The sequence below is a fragment of the Montipora foliosa genome, chromosome 3 (assembly GCF_036669935.1).
Source record: "Montipora foliosa isolate CH-2021 chromosome 3, ASM3666993v2, whole genome shotgun sequence".
NCBI classification, from domain to species: Eukaryota; Metazoa; Cnidaria; class Anthozoa; order Scleractinia; family Acroporidae; genus Montipora; species Montipora foliosa.
Window position 1 is genome coordinate 25,762,531 of NC_090871.1, and position 17,500 is coordinate 25,780,030.

A 17,500-nucleotide genomic window follows, 5' to 3' on the forward strand; every position below is an offset into this window, starting at 1 on the left:
AAATGTGGAACATTTCTTGCCTATCTAAATATGCCACAAAAGGGCTCCAAAAAGCAACCAGTTAAGTTTTTAGATAAAGATAGTGTCTCTATGGAGGTCTGAGACAATACCTAAAAATTAAATAATTTGATGTGATCAAGACATTGAATGACCAAGCAATAAACAAACTGCAGCAATGTATGTTAGGTTCACAAAGTGGGAATGAAAAAAAATATTCCTCAACTGATGTTTCAATATGCATTTAATTTTCTATCAACAATTCAAGGGACTGACTTTTCACTGGTATTGATTTACGTTTCCATGATAAGTTTGAAAGTGAATCTGGCAACCACAGTGCCCTATAAAATGGGAAACAGCTTTAACAAACCCTTTAAACTAATATTTTACAAGGGAAACCATTGTTGATGCCCTGCAAAGAACAAAGAATAAATATGTAAAAAGAAGAGTTGGTCTGGAGTTTATCCACAAGGGGCAGTTGTGGCCGTATTCAGAACAAAAACATCAAGTTTCTTCTCAAGCAACCAGGTGATCAAGGAGCTATTCAATTTCCAAAGAACAATGGTAGTAAGTGTACCAGTACCTGGGTGAATTCGGGTACCTGGCCTGAAACTGAAACTTGTGGAGCCAAACAACTTGTTGAGCTTCGTACTTAAACTGGGTAGATAATTATGGCTACAATTATTGTCCATTCAGCCAACAGTTTCTCCTAATTTTGTGTACCATTCACTTGTTGGTTCCTTAATAAAAAAAATCGCTAATTCAATTAAGGATTCAAGTCCTTTCAAATCATCAAAGTTACTTTGCGCCACCAGGAACAAACGAAAAAATACAAGCACTGAAGAACAAACTGCTCAAGAATGCACAATTGCAACTCCCTTTGAAACGGCAAAACAGGATCCTCGAGTCACTAAAAAGTGCTGCATGCTACGTGGATGTTTGTAGAACGATCGCAAGTTATAATCACTGAAAGAAAACTCCACTCCAGATCTGATAGACGATGGTCGTGCAAGACTTGCCAAGCACATGCAAAACCCAACAGGATTGTTCGTTGTTTGGCACAGCAGATGAACGAAAAATTGTTCCCCTCACTATTCACCTGAAGTTCGATCATGATGGACACACACAAACAAGAGCTGAAAGAACTTCAAAAGGTCAGACGATCAAATGTGATTGACCCAACACTCGTTAGAGCGGCTGAGTTATCGGACATCAAAGTGCTGAACAAACCAAGGGATTTCGTCGTAAAAATGTTCACTCAGCAACGTCTTCTTCTTCTACAGAATAAAGTTCAAAAAGCGATCCTGGTTGTTAATCACATGCTAGCCCATGTCATAAACTGGATAAAGTGGATTGGCAAATTGATTGTCAGAACAATGCGTCATTTCTGTCTCGCTGAGTTCAAAGAAGCAACGGTCTAGAGAGTCACAAGAGAAGGCTGAGCGAATGTCGACCGATCTAACCAATCAGAATGTAAACAATTGGCGTGACGTCGGATAGCACAAGGATAGCACAGTTTTTCCCGCTCGCTGAATTCTGATTGGTCAGTTTAAATTTCATTAGCTCCCGCCGTATGCAAGGTAATAATGATCTTATCGAGGCAGCGTTTTTTCAGTCGGTTAGATGTACAAACAGTTTGCATTAAAAAGAAGAACTTTATTTAAGTGTCTAGTCGTTCTACCACTGGAGCACTAATTAGGACACTGTAAACGTAGGCAGCTCAAGCTCGCGTTACGGGCGAAACGTGACTATCACTGTTCTAGACATTTTTTTTTTTTTGTTTTTGTTTTTTTGTTTTTTTTGTTTTTTGACTTAGTTTGACGACAAAGGAGAAAAGAAGCGAAAAGTTATCAATGAATGAACGAAATAAAGTAAGTTAAGTCAACTTGTTTATTTTCTTTTGCCTTTTCGAGCTTTTTATAACTGTTTTGGGTCGTTGTTGTTTAAGAGGCTGTCGTAATCTTCCTGGCAATCTTCCTAAGACGAAGTCAAGGCAGCGATTCACGGAGAAATGTACTCGAAAGCCTTTTTTTCGCTGAAAAGTGAGTTCGCTGCGCAGTTTTTCCTTCCAACGAAAAGAGCATAGTCTATGTTCCTTCCTGTATGATCAGCTTGCTGAAAGCATTATCTCTTCGGCTCGAATGAGAAAGATTTTCTTCACATTTCTAAACCAGACAGTTGTCCGCCGAAGCTTGTGCTCGTCCTTTCGAGTACATTTCTCCGTGAATCGCTGCCTTGACTCCGTTCGCCCTGTCTGACAAACTTGAACAAATACAGAAACGAGCTACAAAGATCATGCTTCCTGGCCTGTCCTACCGAGAGCGACTCGCTCATCTGAAACTACCCACCATCCAAGAGCGCAGAGATGAGCTTTGTCGTCCTTTTTACAAGACCATAATGCGACCTGAAGACCTAATCAATGATGTTTTACCTCCAATAACTGAATCTGTCTACTCTTTCCGGAACGCAAGGAAAATTCCACTACTTAAATGTCGCACGAAACGTTTCCAGAATAGCTTTATCCCTTTACAGTTAAGAAATGGGACGCGTCACCTTAATTTCAGCTGACATTGTATATATTTATCAAATATTTAGTATGAATTTTATTAGTTTTATATCATGGTAATCTTGAGTTTTTCAAATATTGTCACATTTATTTGCCATATATATATATATATATATATATATTACCCGTCTTAGGAAGATTTCCAGGAAGATTACAGCCTCTCAAACAACAACGACCCAAAACAGTTATAAAAAGCTCGAAAAGACAAAAGGAAATAAACAAGGTGAGTTAACTTACTTTATTTCGTTCATTCATTGACAACCTTTCGCTTCTTTGCTACTTTGTCGTCAAACTAACTAAAAAGCAAAACAAAAAAATGTCTAGAACAGTGTTATCGCTGACATGATGCTTTGACAGTCCCGTTTCGCTCGTAACACGACCTTGCAAGGAATTGGGCTCCCTATGTTTACTGTGTCCCCAATTAGTGCTCCAGCGGTAGAACGACTAGACACTTAAATAAAGTTCCTTTCCTTTTTTCTTTTTAATGAAAACTGTTTGTACTTCTAACCGATTGAAAATAGGGTGCCTCGATAAAATAACGCAGATTAAACTTATATAAGAAACTTTAAGATCATTATTAAGTATTAAAATGAAAAAAGAAAGTAGAATTTTCTCACTTTAATACCGGATGAAAGATTTACCAGCGACGCCAAACTGTTCGCGCCCTTTTCACCAAATAGACCAAGAGAGGTATGAGACACTTTCTTGTACCCAGACCCGACGAATGCCGAGATCGGCGAAGGTTGCCAAACCTAGTCTGAATCTGGGTTTCATTTCGTGGTTTTTTAATTATTATTTTTATTTTCATTTTTTTCCATGTCGGGAAAAGCCTTGCCTGTCACTCCCCTGCTAAGTGGTGTCTTTGTGCATAGAGTCTTGTGTGCGTGTTTTGTTAGGTTTGAGGGGGCTGGGGTAATGCGTAGATTTCCCTAGTGCACACGGGAGAACATTTAATTATTAAACCTGCAATGGAGTGGAAAGTCATTGTAACGCGCATGGCGTTTTAGTACATCTTTAAACAAAATATACCCTTATGGAGCTCAAGAATGGAACTTCAATTGGATAAATAAGACAGGCGACGAAAAGTAAATGTCTAGAATCTTAAAGGCAAGGAGTAATGGACTTCGACACCAACTATCGCCAGTCGAGCCGAAATCAAAGTGAGCTGTATTTCTAATAATATTTTACCACGTGTGCTGTTATGAAGAACACTGAAACCAAATGGAAAATTCTCTGGAAACTTATGGGTTTAACAAAGACTGAGAAGGGATCGGGCACCTTAGGTGGTGGATCAGTGATCTCTGCTCTCTGCACAGTCTTCAGGTAGAAAAAAAAATCATCGGAAATGTGAAAGCAAAGATTTTTTTGAAAGAAAGATTGCTTCTAATGGCAAATATGTTGCTTGTTTCAAAAAATAATTCACTGGAAAAGGTTGCCTTTATGAATTCATCATGTTTTGTAATATGCGAGCTTAACTGGATAGTTTTTATGACAGTAGTAAAGAATTATCGTGTCAAAATGAGGTTAGCGTCTTTCTGTTGTGTTAACTTAATAGGCCATTTCCGAGTTCATGTCTGCCTCCTCTTCAAAGCGAGTCTCAGTGCGAAGTTTTTCTTATGAAAATTAGTTTTCATTCATATGTAAAGTAGATGAAGGGGTAGTTTCTAAAGAAACTGTGGTGCTGCGTCGGTGGGGAAGTAGTATACAAAAATTTGGTTTTATCAACGGAGTTGATAACGTAAATTGGCCACCGTACAGAGATTCTGAAAGCTGACGTTTCGAGCGTTAGCCCTTCGTCAGAGCGAATCGATTCGCTCTGACGAAGGGCTAACGCTCGAAACGTCAGCTTTCAGAATCTCTGTACGGTGGCCAATTTACGTTATCAACTCCGTTGATAAAACCAAATATGTAAAGTAGAACTAATTACCATCACAAAAACTGCGCACTTAGACTCGCTTTGAAGAGGAGGCAGACCTGAACTCGGAAATGGTCCATTAAATATACGATGGCTCGTGAGTCTGCTGTAAACTTGATTTCCACTCTCAAAATTACCTCCAGAACCTACTTTTTGCGTAAAATAAGCTTTTAGAATGATGTTCTTGTCTTCTGTGGTGATACTTGACGACTCGGGAACATTTTGTGAAAAAATATTTATAACGGGTCACACGCGCAACTTGATCGCCCGAACTTGCCCGATTATCCATGACATTCACTTGGCCTTTTGACATTCCATTGAAAAAAACTCATAAAATATTTGCAGACCGGTCGATTTCTCTGAAATTTTTAAGGGTGATATTGTTAACGAATAGAGAAAGATTTTCACAATAACTAAAAATTCCTGTGTTAAGCATGGAAATTCGAGGTAAATGTGACTAAATTTGTTGCGTTCGTTGCTATTTTTGTGTTTGGATTGTTGTGCAAATTTTGACAGAGAATTTTAAATTATGAAAAAATATCTACGGAATACGTTACAAAACCTTTATTTTTAGCGGTTATTTGAACATAAAAGATGCCACGCTCGACAATATCTAGACGTATCACTATATCTAAAAATTCCTGTGTTAAGCATGAGAATTCGACGAAGAGGTAAATGCGACTAAATTTGTTGCATGCGTTGCTATTTTTGTGTTTTGATTGTTGTGCAAATTTTGACAGAGAATATTAAATTATGAAAAATATCTACGGACAGATCGTTAAAAAATCTTTATTTTTAGCGGTTATTTGAAAATAAAAGATGGAACGCTTGGCAAGAAATAATATTTTTGTTGATATTAGAAAGAAGAAAAATTTCGCTGGAATCAGGACGCGGAGAAAATGAGTTAACAAATTTGCACACGTGCGTTGAAATGTGATACGCGAGGAGACGGTAATTTTATTTCTCTGACAAATGATTTTGTCATTGTAGTGCAAAATGAAGTTTATTTGGGAAGATAACAATATTTCTTTAACTTCCTGGTTAATTCAATTTATTGCTACGACTTACTAGTGCGAAGATTGTTTACATGAAACTCACGCTTTTTGCTTTTTGAGTGTCATGAAATTACATCACTTGCGTGACAATACATCCCTTTACTCTAACACAAAAACATTCAGATAGTAACAAACTTCATATTTATTAACCATTTCTTCTGCTTTTGTGCTTGTCAGCTTGTCAAATAATTCGCAAGTCCTTTTTTGTATCTCATAGACGTTCAGATTTTCAATTACATGGCCGCTCAACCTCGCGATTATGTAAATAGTTCACCCTGAAGTCACAATAGATACGTTTCTCAGGAACCCGACAAAGAAGGCTTCCTGACCCGACAGATGAAATGTAAATATTCAGTTAAATATTACAACAAAATTAAAAAACCAACGACGGAAGTTTCTTGGCTAAAAAAGTACGTTGTTTTACTCAGAAAACGACGAGCGATTACCCATTCTTTCCCGAAGTTCACTCAGTTGACACAAGGCGATCACGGGCACCTTTTAATACTCAAGAGCGTGTTTGTTATCTTTAAATTGAATTTATTACCAAAGCTTAAAAAACTAACAGACCTCAAAATGGGACAGGATATTACAAATAATTAAAGGTTTGAACGTCTGAGCCAAAGGGCTTCTGCTGGCGCGACATGTGGGTGACCCTCAAATGGTCTTAATGATGCCACCCAATTTTTGTGTGACACGTACCACAGGCCATCTAGTGTACGCTTTTATAGAGCGTCTTGTTGAATGTTTGAATTGACGAATTGACTGTTTGGAGTTGCCGATACCACACATCAGTTAAGTGCGTAAAAAGCCACTTTTGTCAACTCTTTATTTGTGTTTCGTTGTTCCAAGGTAATGGATAGTAAAGTATCACAGACAAATGTCCTCTTGATTTTTGGTTAAATCAAGCTAGTAGTACACAAAAATTGCAACAACTCGAGACAATCTGCCTTCATCTCATAAATCTTGTGTACAGGGTCTCATTCAAGTTCACTCACCAGTGAAAACACCTGAGTCGGCACGTCACAACTTGGCATCGTCGGTGGTGCAAATTCCAACCTCTGTTTCCTAGAAAATACACCACTAGAAAACTTCCTGATTGTCTGATAAATAGCAACATCCCTTTTTCCTACCGATAGTTAGAAGAAATCACCACAACTTCACTAACCCTGTGGAAGAGAGCAAAATCATGCAGTCCAGCACTTCTAGCGGTGGAAGCGGGCTTGAGTAATGCCTGAATAACGTTCAAAAAAGAAAATGAATAAGGAATATTTAACGTTCGAACATTCGGAAAAGAATACAACCGTGTCCGTTAAAGAATAACGAATAAGGAAAATTAATATCGAACAAAATTTCAATAATGAATAACTCGAAAAAAAATGGGAGGTATAATGAATAATAACTGAGATACAATTATTCCCCTTCCACCGCCGGGGGTGGGGGAAACTCCCATATAGAAAGGACGGGGGTGCTCGGCGGAAATATTGAAAAGAACCCCTATTGAGGTACTAAGAGCCTGTCTTGTGGGCGTGGCAAGAAATTTTTCTTTACCCCTGAGAGGTACCAAATTATGGGTTTTAATTAGACAAAATAAAAAATTAGTTAGTCGTCAAATGTCTCCTGTCAAATTTTTTTGGCTCAATACCCTAAAAGGTACTTCTAAGGCTCCCGCTGTGGACCTTTTGAGGCTGAACACCCTAGGAGGTACCAAAACCGCGAAACCCCGAAAAGGTACGATGAGTACCCCCGTCCTTATTATGTGGGTGTTCCCCCCCCCCTTCCTTAGGGTTCTACCCCCGAGAGCATTGGAACAAGCTAGTCGCTGGCAGGAAAAAGAAGAATACGAGCTCAATTTAATAATACAGAATATATGAGATTACATATATTTGAATTGAGAACTGTGGAAAATGAAATACACGAGAGTAGGAGACCATCGCAGTTATATAGCAACCAATGTAGCAACTAAAGCAGTTGCGAAGAAAGCAAGGAAAAAATCCAGGCTTGAAAGGGACTCGTACCCATGACCGTGCGATTGTGCTGCACTGCTCTGCCAACTGAGCTATCAGGCCAAATGGAAGCTGGTCACTTGTGAGTTCGATTTATATCCTGAAAGACATGACCAATAAATGACACAGATGCAATCATCCCCAGAGCTACTGTCGTTATTTTGATTAGCATGAAAAAGAGGTGAAGTGCTCCACATACATGGATAGATTTCCCAAAATGTAAATTCGATTGCTACGCTTTCGAGATTTCGAGATCCTGCCAAAATTTTCCGAGACCCATGTTTTTCGAAGTACCATTCGCCATCCATCAAATTGTTTATAAAGAATATGTCAACTCGAAAGAAAGAGATGTGTATTTGAAGTGCGGGGTAATATAAACGAAAGATTGAAGTGATCCTCCGACTTATCAGGACAATTGTCACTATATGTGACAATTGCTGAAATGGTCTTGATAACTGCGAGAATCAATTCAATCTTTTCTTTATAACCCGCACTTCAAAGACACATTTCTTTCCTTCATTAGTCCTTTCGCGGGAACCCATGAGCCCCGGCGACAAACTAATAAAATTGATCCACAAACAGAAAGATGCCATTATTCAGTGACTTGTCACAGAGACAAATTGTCTAAACAGTAAAATGCCGCTAAAATTTCGCAATGAATATCAATGAATCTTTATAACGATGCCGCGAGAATAAGAGAAAATGCCGGGCTGCGCTTTGATGAAAAAAGGGGAAGTAGGTTTTCCTGGTTTCCTGGTGTGATGTTTACTGAATTTTGTGGATCGATAAACGTTACTTTATTCAGCGGTAGGTTTCATTTTTTCCAAGCAACGCGGGGAAAATGCCAGGTGTAATAATTTGTGTAAATTTTATTGCTGCTTTAATGGGACGCAGTCTAGTCGTTTATGACATAGCTCAAAGACCGGAGGCACGAATCATAAACGCATTTGCCCGCAAAAGGAAGATTCAAAGATGCCAAACTCTGTGGGGTGAGTTACTTTAACGTTTGCGAAAAGAGACCTCAAAAGACCGTGACTTAAACTGGCGGATAACTTGGCGTAACTGTTCGCCCTTACTTAAGCTCTTTCTTAAAATTAAGAAAGGGACTTTCCAAAACTGCAATTCCTATCAACTGCTATTATGAAGAAAGAAATAATAATAACTCTGCGAGGTCGCTTTTGGGAACAAAGCACCGCCGGATTGATTTAATGATTGATTGATTGATTTGTTGCGCGCTTTTTACGTCCTCGAAATGTCTCAATTTTCGAAAAATAAAAAATTAACGGCCGCGCTTAACTGAAAAAGCATTCAGACGCCTCCTTAGTCGGTAAAGGAAATGAATTTTCTGTTTATAAACTTGGTAAATGCATTTTTCCAGTTTGCTCCGCGAACTATAAATACAAGGCTTTTCAGAACTATGCTGATTTAAGCCACCAAGGATCGGAGAAGCTGTAAATTGCCTCAAGGTCCCTTGAGGTTAGAGTATTTTAAGGTAAGCTAACTATCCGAGACGCGCTCGTCGAAAATAATATTGGCTTAAATTGACTTATGAGCCTGCTTTCCCTTCTTTGGACTTATCGGGGATCCTTAACTACGAAAAACGTAAGAGAATAATATACATGAATTATAAACTACTGAACTATGCTTTATGTTCAAGTTTTCGCATTTACAGAGCGGCAAAGAGATCTTTAAAACGAAATGGAGTTGCGTTGCGCTTGAAGAAATTTAGAAGAATTAAAGGACGTTAAACATGCTCATTCTAAGATATTTCGACGCAATAATCTATTCTTTATTTAGAAAGTATTAAAAAATACTTTAGCAACAGCAGCAAGGAGACTCCCAATAATTTGCATTTTAGAGCCTTAATTTTTAATTCCTGCATACAACAGACCTTTTATCAGCTCGTAATGTATTTCGCTCCTGCTTTTGTTCAAATTCTATAAGGAAGGTAATGTGTTGCAAGGGTAAGGTATAGCCATCAACTAAAAATGCTGACTTGATTCGGCTACGTCTCCCCCCTTTCTCTCTCTGTCTGATGTGCAAACAGGAAGGAAAGTCCCGGAAAACGGGAAAGCAGATGTTTTTTGGAATTACTTTTTTGCTTTTTCAAATTTGTAAACATTGTCGTAGCTGTGAGAACTAAGCAGCTGAACGCCTAGCCGCTGTACTCGGAGCTACCATCGAGTGAACATAGCTTTGACGGGGCCAGGATTTTCATGTGGCGAGGTTCCTCTTATCTTCTGCTACAAAAAACTCAACGCTGTTACATAGCCCTAGGACCATACAGTCTTTTCTTGTAAAATGAAAAGAGGGGTAAAGCTAGGATAATCCACTTGCTTGGTAAGCTGCTATGTTCTTGCAAGTGCTAGGTTCTTCCATGAACGGCCGATCATTCATTTCATGTGATCTTCGGTATTTTCTTCTTTCATGAATAGGTGCCCCCAGTAATGAAATTATGACCATCCATGCATGCATGTAAAAGCTAAACACGGTCATGTTGAGTACATCAAGTTTAAATCCCGGAGCTACTGAAATAACATGCGGTCTAAATTCAGCAAAAAATGAGAAAAAGTTCGGTAAATGATGTTTACGGATAGGAACTGCACTCTTTTTTTTATTGAGTTCCGTTCAGTATTTCGAAACACTTTTTTTCCTAAATTGCTTTTAAAAACGCTTTTTCGGTATTTTTTAAAAAAAGCGTTCGACAAGAAATTCTCTTCAATTGGAAAACTTAAATGAATGCCGACGGTAATGGTCCTGTTAGTGAACACTTAATAAGTCGTTACTCTGTGAATCAGGAACAAAAACAAGTAAACTCTCAAGAATTGTGTCCACGTAAAGGGTAATAAACTTTTTCAACAGAAACTTAAATAAATGTTCCCAGCAAACAAATAACTAGTGGATGACATTCTAGCATAATAATTAAGCATTATTCTGCGGGGAGCAATATTTATCGTGCAACGCAATATCACCTTATCATTTTGTCAATGGCCCAATTTCGATGGAATGAAATATACTCTTAGATAAAAGACTTCCCTCGAGGGTGACCGTCCGGAGGTAAAGTTGTATGAAAAACGTTCCTCGATTTTCTTATCGAAAGACTATCACAGTTAACAAAACAACTGGGTTGAAATTCAGCGACTGGGAACTGGCTACTACATCAACCGAAACGAAATAATAACAACTCAAAACATTGATTGAAGGAGGCAGGGATGGGCAAAATTGAAAAAGTTAGATTAAAATAGATTGCAATTGGGGTTTTTAACAACTGTTAAACCTAACAGTTTTTCCAAATTCTGTTGTTTGTAATTTAAATTATGTATGCCCGACAGACATTTTTTCTCACGAAGTTTAGAGTTGTGAGTAATTGGTAAAACTACACAAAATCAACTGCACTGCCGTGACACAGCCAGCGCCGTAGCCAGTATGATGCAATCCGAGACACTTGCCTCAGTCATTTTTTACTTGTTATTTTAAATTAATAATGCGGGATCCCAGTGCTTTCTCAAAATGTAGGCATAAAAACCCTAAATACCTATGGAGAGAATTTAACCATGGCCATTGCCTCATTGATAAAAGAAGTCTCGAACGAAAAATTAGGGCTTGAACGGGGGATTCGAACCCAAAACCGTGCGATTGTGCCCCATACTGCCCTACCACTGAGCCAATTGCAAGTTCGTTTTACATCCTGTGATGAAAGTCTGATTTAGAGAATATATGAAAGTCATATGTCGCAACCACAGGTATGAATCGATTTTCTTTCAGATTCTTGTTCAGGATTCTTTACATCAACGTCAGTCTTGAGTTTTCTCATTAACTGCGATAATCTTTCCCGTAAACTTTGGATTCACATCAGTTCGCATTATATGACTTATAATATATTCTTTTACCAACAAATCGTACATTTTGGGGCCTCCATGCTATTTTTATTGTTTTAATTATAAAATGAATTTAAATAAATCGAATTGGGCTATTACGTTGCTTTGGTTAACGATTCATCGAGGAGTATTGCCCGGTTATCGCAGCGGGATGCTGTTCAGTACGATGTTCTAGGAGCTGAGATTCTGCCTTCTTTTAGTTTTGAAATGCATGTATGTTTTGTAATGTGCGTCGCTCGTGCTTTTAGTCAAATTCTGTTTCTTTTACTTTTATATACAGTGTCGAGGAAATCTGCCAGAGATGACTTCTTTCTGTAATCGCAGCAACATCACAACCCCCATTCAGATGAACGAACCAAATGGACTTACCATTTTTTTGACTGGGATTCAAATTGCCATTGGCATCTTTGGTGTTGTTGGCAATGCCATAGTCTGCTTAACGATTATTCGAAAGCCCCACGTACTTGGTGCAACAAACCAACACGTTTTTAGTCTTGCAATTGCAGATCTCGGAGTGTTGTTATTCAATTTGCCAATTGCCATTCTAAAGGCGCACTATCCATTTAAATGGGTTTTGGGAGAAGCGATTTGTCTTTACCTAGCACCCGCTACAGAAACTTTCTTTGGAGCTGCTATATTCTCTATCACTCTGATTTCGTTCGAGCGATATGTTAATATTGCCCACAAGGTGATTCGCACCCACAGGGTGCGATCTCGCACCAGGAGACGTCTTATACTGTTGGCAGCATGGGTGGCATCGTTCATCTTAACCTCATTCCCGCCCTACATGTTCCAGACCTATGACTCCTGCCACGAAATATGCTCTTTCACTTGGTCACCAACAGTCTTCATGATTTTCATGATCGCGTTGAACGTGCTGTTGTATTTTCTACCCCTGGCGGTTATAACATTCAGTTCCGTAATGATAGCAAAGGTGGTTTCAAAGAGAACAGACCTGATTCTGAGAGAGGAATCAACCAGCTGCACTACGACGTCAGTTCACGAGCGACAAGAGCAGTCTTTAAGTTTGAAGACCATGCTTCGCCAAAAAAAGAAGACGTACCGTATTCTGAAGCCTTTAGTTATTTTGTTTGCAGTCACCATGTTCCCGGCTACTGTCTTTCGTTTGATGTTAATCTTTTGGAAGGAGTTTCCCTCTCAAAACTATTACGAAATCGTATTGGCCCTGGTAATTATTTTGGCTGTTGTAAATTCCGCAGCAGACCCCCTCGTGTACTGTATTGTCAACAGAACGTTCCGTCAGGAAGTCAAGCGCATTTTACCCAATAATTTGCTGACAAAAGTCAACAGGGCTTTTGGAAAAAGTGACCAATTCACAGACATTACTTGTAAGGAACATGTGCATTTAAAATAAGCTGTAAGAACTTGAGCCGTAATTAAGAGTTTAATCACGTAACAAAGAGTAAAGCGCGGATTAAGTTTTCCTGAGATTTATCTCCTCGAGTATCTGAAATGAGAGTAACATACCGCATTTCATAGACGGTAAGGATAGTGAACTTTATTTGTGTGTCAAGTTATTTAGCCCTAGAGACACTAATTGTACATAGCACAGTGTACATGCACAAGTGAACAGCGAGTCCCCGTAATTAGTTATCAGGCGTTAAAGTACGAAGACTAAATATCAGTAGTGATTTGAAATGGAATAGAAAGTAATTTGAACGCAGGCGTTACATACATCGATGGAATTTGATCGTCCGGGTGAAAGGAGCCCTCAAAGGGACTGTTGGCATGTGACTGAGTTTTCAATAAGCTGAAATGGAATGTCCATGTCTCTGAAATGTCCATATCGGTCGTCACGAGGAAGCTGGTACTGTTTTACTTAACTTGCATACCTTTATACCCAGTGTTTCATGGTAACTTAAATGACCATTTAAGTAGACTTGGAGGGACTTCAAAAGAGTGTCCTGCGTATCATTACATATCCTACCCTGTTATACAACCAATCTCTAGATTTATCTAGACTTCCAACACCATTTGGATCGGAGGAAAGCAATCGCCAGCAGGCTTTTCAAAGAGATCTATACAGCACCAGAGCACAAGTTACTCCCAGCTAAGTACACGCTTTCAGGGCGTCGAGAACATTTGTTAGACCAATTTGCAAAACATTTGAATAAAAGAACATTAATTAAATGTGTTAATACGAAATAACTGTATTTTATAACTGCATATGTAAATGTGAATACAATTTCCATCCAAAACAGTTTGGAATAATGTCGGAGTTATACAACAACGCGAAGTCCTAAGGTACGATTCACGGTGTCCTTGTTGCATTTGTGGAGTACAGCATTGACATGTTTGAAACCTGGCTAACAACACCTACCAATAAGGGAGCCTATCCGAGTACATAGCTGACAACTGCTTCAAAACCCTTTAAGAGTTTTCCAAGTGAATTGCAAGCATTTGAGGTGCGCTTCAAGAAACGTTAACCTTGCACCTACATCTTTCACTTAAATGTATTTACTCCCGTGATCATGTTCATTAGCTTCTTTTGTTGCAACATGTACATAATATGTAGAAAGATTGCTTAGTGGTTTTGCTGATTGTATTACAGGTGACCAACCATCTTATGTATTATTTCATATTTACCCAATTAAACTTGTCCAGGCAAGGATTTGATAATTGGACGGGGACAGCTAGGAATATCGCTAATATTTAACAATTATTCGCCGAAGGCGAGGTGAATATCCGCCGGAATAAAAACCGAGACCATATTCAGCGAGCCTTAAATGAATAATTGCTTTAGTACAATTACATAGGTGTTAATAAAAAAATATGCATTTTCTTTGAAACAATTTATTTTTCCTTCAGTCAACTCGACAAAACGGCAGACGACCATTTTGAAAAAACCGCACACTTGATTATCGCGTAGTAATCACCTCAAGTGCAACCAATCAGCTCAGAGAATTTTTAAGAATCACCCCCGTAATTATGCTAATTTTAGATATCATATAAGTAGAATAATTGCTTGTCTTAAGTTAGAGGAAGGTGGAGACAAGTAATAACGGTTCATCGCAAGGCGTGTCCACCTCATTTTGCAGCATTTCTGGATATTTCAGTTAAAAGATGCACGTGGCACTGTGGTGATCTAGACTTTGGCCGGTAGCTGGCAAAAAGTCCACTTTCTGAACGGGAAAATGCAACTATAATTAATAAAAACGACCTAGAAAAAAAGAAGGGCAAATGTTGATACGTATTTATTGAAGATGCGTCTTAAAATATATGCATAATTAAAATAGGGTCAACTTTGTCTCGGGCAGGCAATTCTCATATAGACGCTCGGTAAAGTTGTCTCGGAAAGGAGGGCTGTCTCGGGTAACCGAGATCATATAAACAGGCCCCTAGAGGGAGGTCACCGCATTATTCACAATTTCGAAACTTTGCAGCTGGTTGCCAGTGTAGCTAGTAAGAGGAGGGCTAAATTTTATTTAGCCACATTAATTACAAGAATGGTTTTCAGAAGTTTTCCCTCTCGCTACGATAGCGTTTCACTCTCCCTTGGCCCACTTGTTTCACTTTGTACGTCACCTCTGCATTGCGTAGATTCACGTTACTTCCCATGATCCGACAACCTGTACCAAATCAAACTACTTCTTTTACTTCGTGACCTATTGATTTTATTTGTAAATACTAAACGTTGTTCACCAATACGTTATCCGTTGTCATGAGCCCTCCAGATTTTAATTGGCAGCAGAAACATTTACTTCTTTTGTTCTGCACTTAGCAAATTTGAACATCGCTTTAGTCTATTCAATCCTTGCAGTTTGTTTTAACTCTTCCAAAATGTATTACCCTACTTCTGCACAACATGATACTCCGAGTAAACGCTTTAAAGAGGGTCTTGTTAAAATAAAGATGCCATAATAATAATAATAATAATAATAATAAGAAGAAGAAGAAGAAGAAGAACAACAACTAGACCACATCCTCGAATTTCGGCTATCGGACTGGCGCCTTGCTTTAACCTTAATTGGTTGGCTTTGCGAAGAGACCCTTATCATAGTCTGATACATGGTGTGCTGTTTAGTGAGGAAGTCTCGTGATTTACAGGTGTAAGACACCAGCTCTTGACCATGCCCAACCAACGGAATTGTGTATGTGAGGCTGGGGTAAAAAATCAAAGTGGCTAAGAACCAATGAACTCGGAAAATGAAATCCCGGGGTCTCTCTTCTTCCCTTACCCTGGAGAGGGAGAAGAAACCTTGTGAACGAGGTTGTTCGCATTTATTCATTGGTCATTGACAACATCCATCCTTGCATACGGAATCCGCGCCCGCAGTGCGCGCGGCAGTCAAAACCGTGCTATCCTGTCAATCATTTGCCCTTTCACCGGAAACAGGCCATATTGTCCATTTCGGTTGTGCGTAAATGAGATTTGTCGATCTACCCCGTCGAAAGGACGCGACCAAAGTCTTCTTTCGGGAAGTTAACACAAACAAGTAGATTATCAATACGGTTTTGCCGTCTTCTTACACTTGATTCGAAAATACCAGCCTGAATTCGTCTTAGAATAGTTAGAAAGAGCACAAATAACAGCCAAAGCACAACAGCTTACGTTGGAATTCTGCTCGCCGACAACCCAAGTTTGTTGACAAAAAAATATGCTACAAAATGTTTTAAATGGTTTTCTGGCCCTTTATTAATAGCGATCACGTGAATTTTAAATGGAGTATCGGGAAAGAAAAATTGCCAAGCTAATATTTGACATTCTCAAGTAGCGAAAATTTGTATAAGCACTACAAAACTTTTACTGACCACCATTGCCCGAAGGAACACCCTTTATAAGCTGCAACGAAGCCGCTGATTAATTTTGCACAAAAACCTCGGCCCCTAACACCGGAAAGCCAGACTTCGAAAGTTTTTCAGCGAAGGCTCACTAAGGAAGAGCTTCTAGAGCTTGCCCTCCCGCAGGTCGCCAGAAAGTTGCAAACAAGCTGATTCATGTCTGAAAAGGGGCAGTCAAATTGTGTTTCTTGTATTGTGCGAAAATTTATTCAAAACTTTTCCCTCACTCCCAAATAAGAACTTGCTGTGTCTTGCAATTCTACAGTGAATTGTTATTAGGCCAATACGAGAATCAACATCAAAGAGGCACTCCCAGGGGTTTTGGGGAAGAAGAGAACATGGCTAATTTGAACTGGAGAACAGAGTAACAATATCAAAATATTTTAGGGAACATGGGAAGAAAACCAGTTTAAATTTTAGGGATCAAAAAGCTGGGAACAAGTTTGAAAGTAATTTGGGGAGCAAGGAAACACAAGCAAATATTTAAAGGGAACAAGGACCCTTTCCCCCGGGAGGACCTCATCAAATGTTCTGCCTCTTTCATCCAACAGCTCAAACAAGCGATTCCAACAATTTTTGAATGACCGACATAAAAAGAAGACTCTCTTAGAGAAATAAATCATTTATGATAATTATCACTTTAGTATGCAAAACAATGCTCAGATGCTTATGAGCATCCTTATGGCTATGTTTGTAAAAAAGCATATGAAGTATTCATTACTACCCTTCGCACCCAGCGCGCCGGCGCTAGACAACACCAACAACATAATCTGGTGCGTGACTCGTGCATGGTGCCTTCGGACAGACAGGACCAGCGCTTTATTAACCAACATAGTCTTACACTGTGAACGAGCTTGTGAAACCATATTGACAATACATGAACATTAATGTGCAAGTGCTAATATAGTTGACAATAGCCTGAAAAATGTACATAGAAATGCATCTATCTAGACGAAATGTATTATATAGATAACCGTAGTCAAAAAATTTAAGTGCAAGGGCAGTACACAAGTGAAAAAATTCGCACAACAGGAAACTAGGAAAAAACCTACGGAAAATACAGCGGCGATACGTTGCCCGATACGAAAACCCGGGGTAAAAACCCAGTGGGAAAAAAAACCCGGGAACGTATTCCTCGATCGAATGCAACGCATTTCAGCTCCGAGGATTAGAGCTTTAAGTTTTCTAACTAATATAAAGTTAGGATACAGTTCTTGGTCGCTGTCCAGAAGGCGAGATAGTGAAAACTAGAAATTCCACTTTTTATACCAAATAATTAGCAT

General features: G+C 39.0%; 1 protein-coding gene across 4 annotated transcripts in view; it reads left to right on the forward strand.

The window, feature by feature from the left end:
* LOC137997158 (neuromedin-U receptor 1-like) overlaps positions 1-14,432 on the forward strand; it is a 24,154-nt gene extending 9,722 nt beyond the window's left edge. Inside the window, exons 1-2 of one of the 4 annotated variants that reach the window (XM_068842975.1) lie at positions 8,314-8,525; positions 11,695-14,432. In XM_068842975.1, the coding sequence (XP_068699076.1) occupies positions 11,716-12,789 (1,074 nt within the window). In that variant the 5' untranslated portion in view covers positions 8,314-8,525; positions 11,695-11,715 and the 3' untranslated portion in view covers positions 12,790-14,432. Of the gene's footprint in view, positions 1-8,313; positions 8,526-8,888; positions 9,029-9,071; positions 9,139-11,694 lie in introns of those variants that run through there. The other 3 variants (XM_068842974.1, XM_068842973.1, XM_068842976.1) reach the window with 3 other exon arrangements.
* The last annotated feature ends 3,068 nt before the right edge of the window (positions 14,433-17,500 follow it).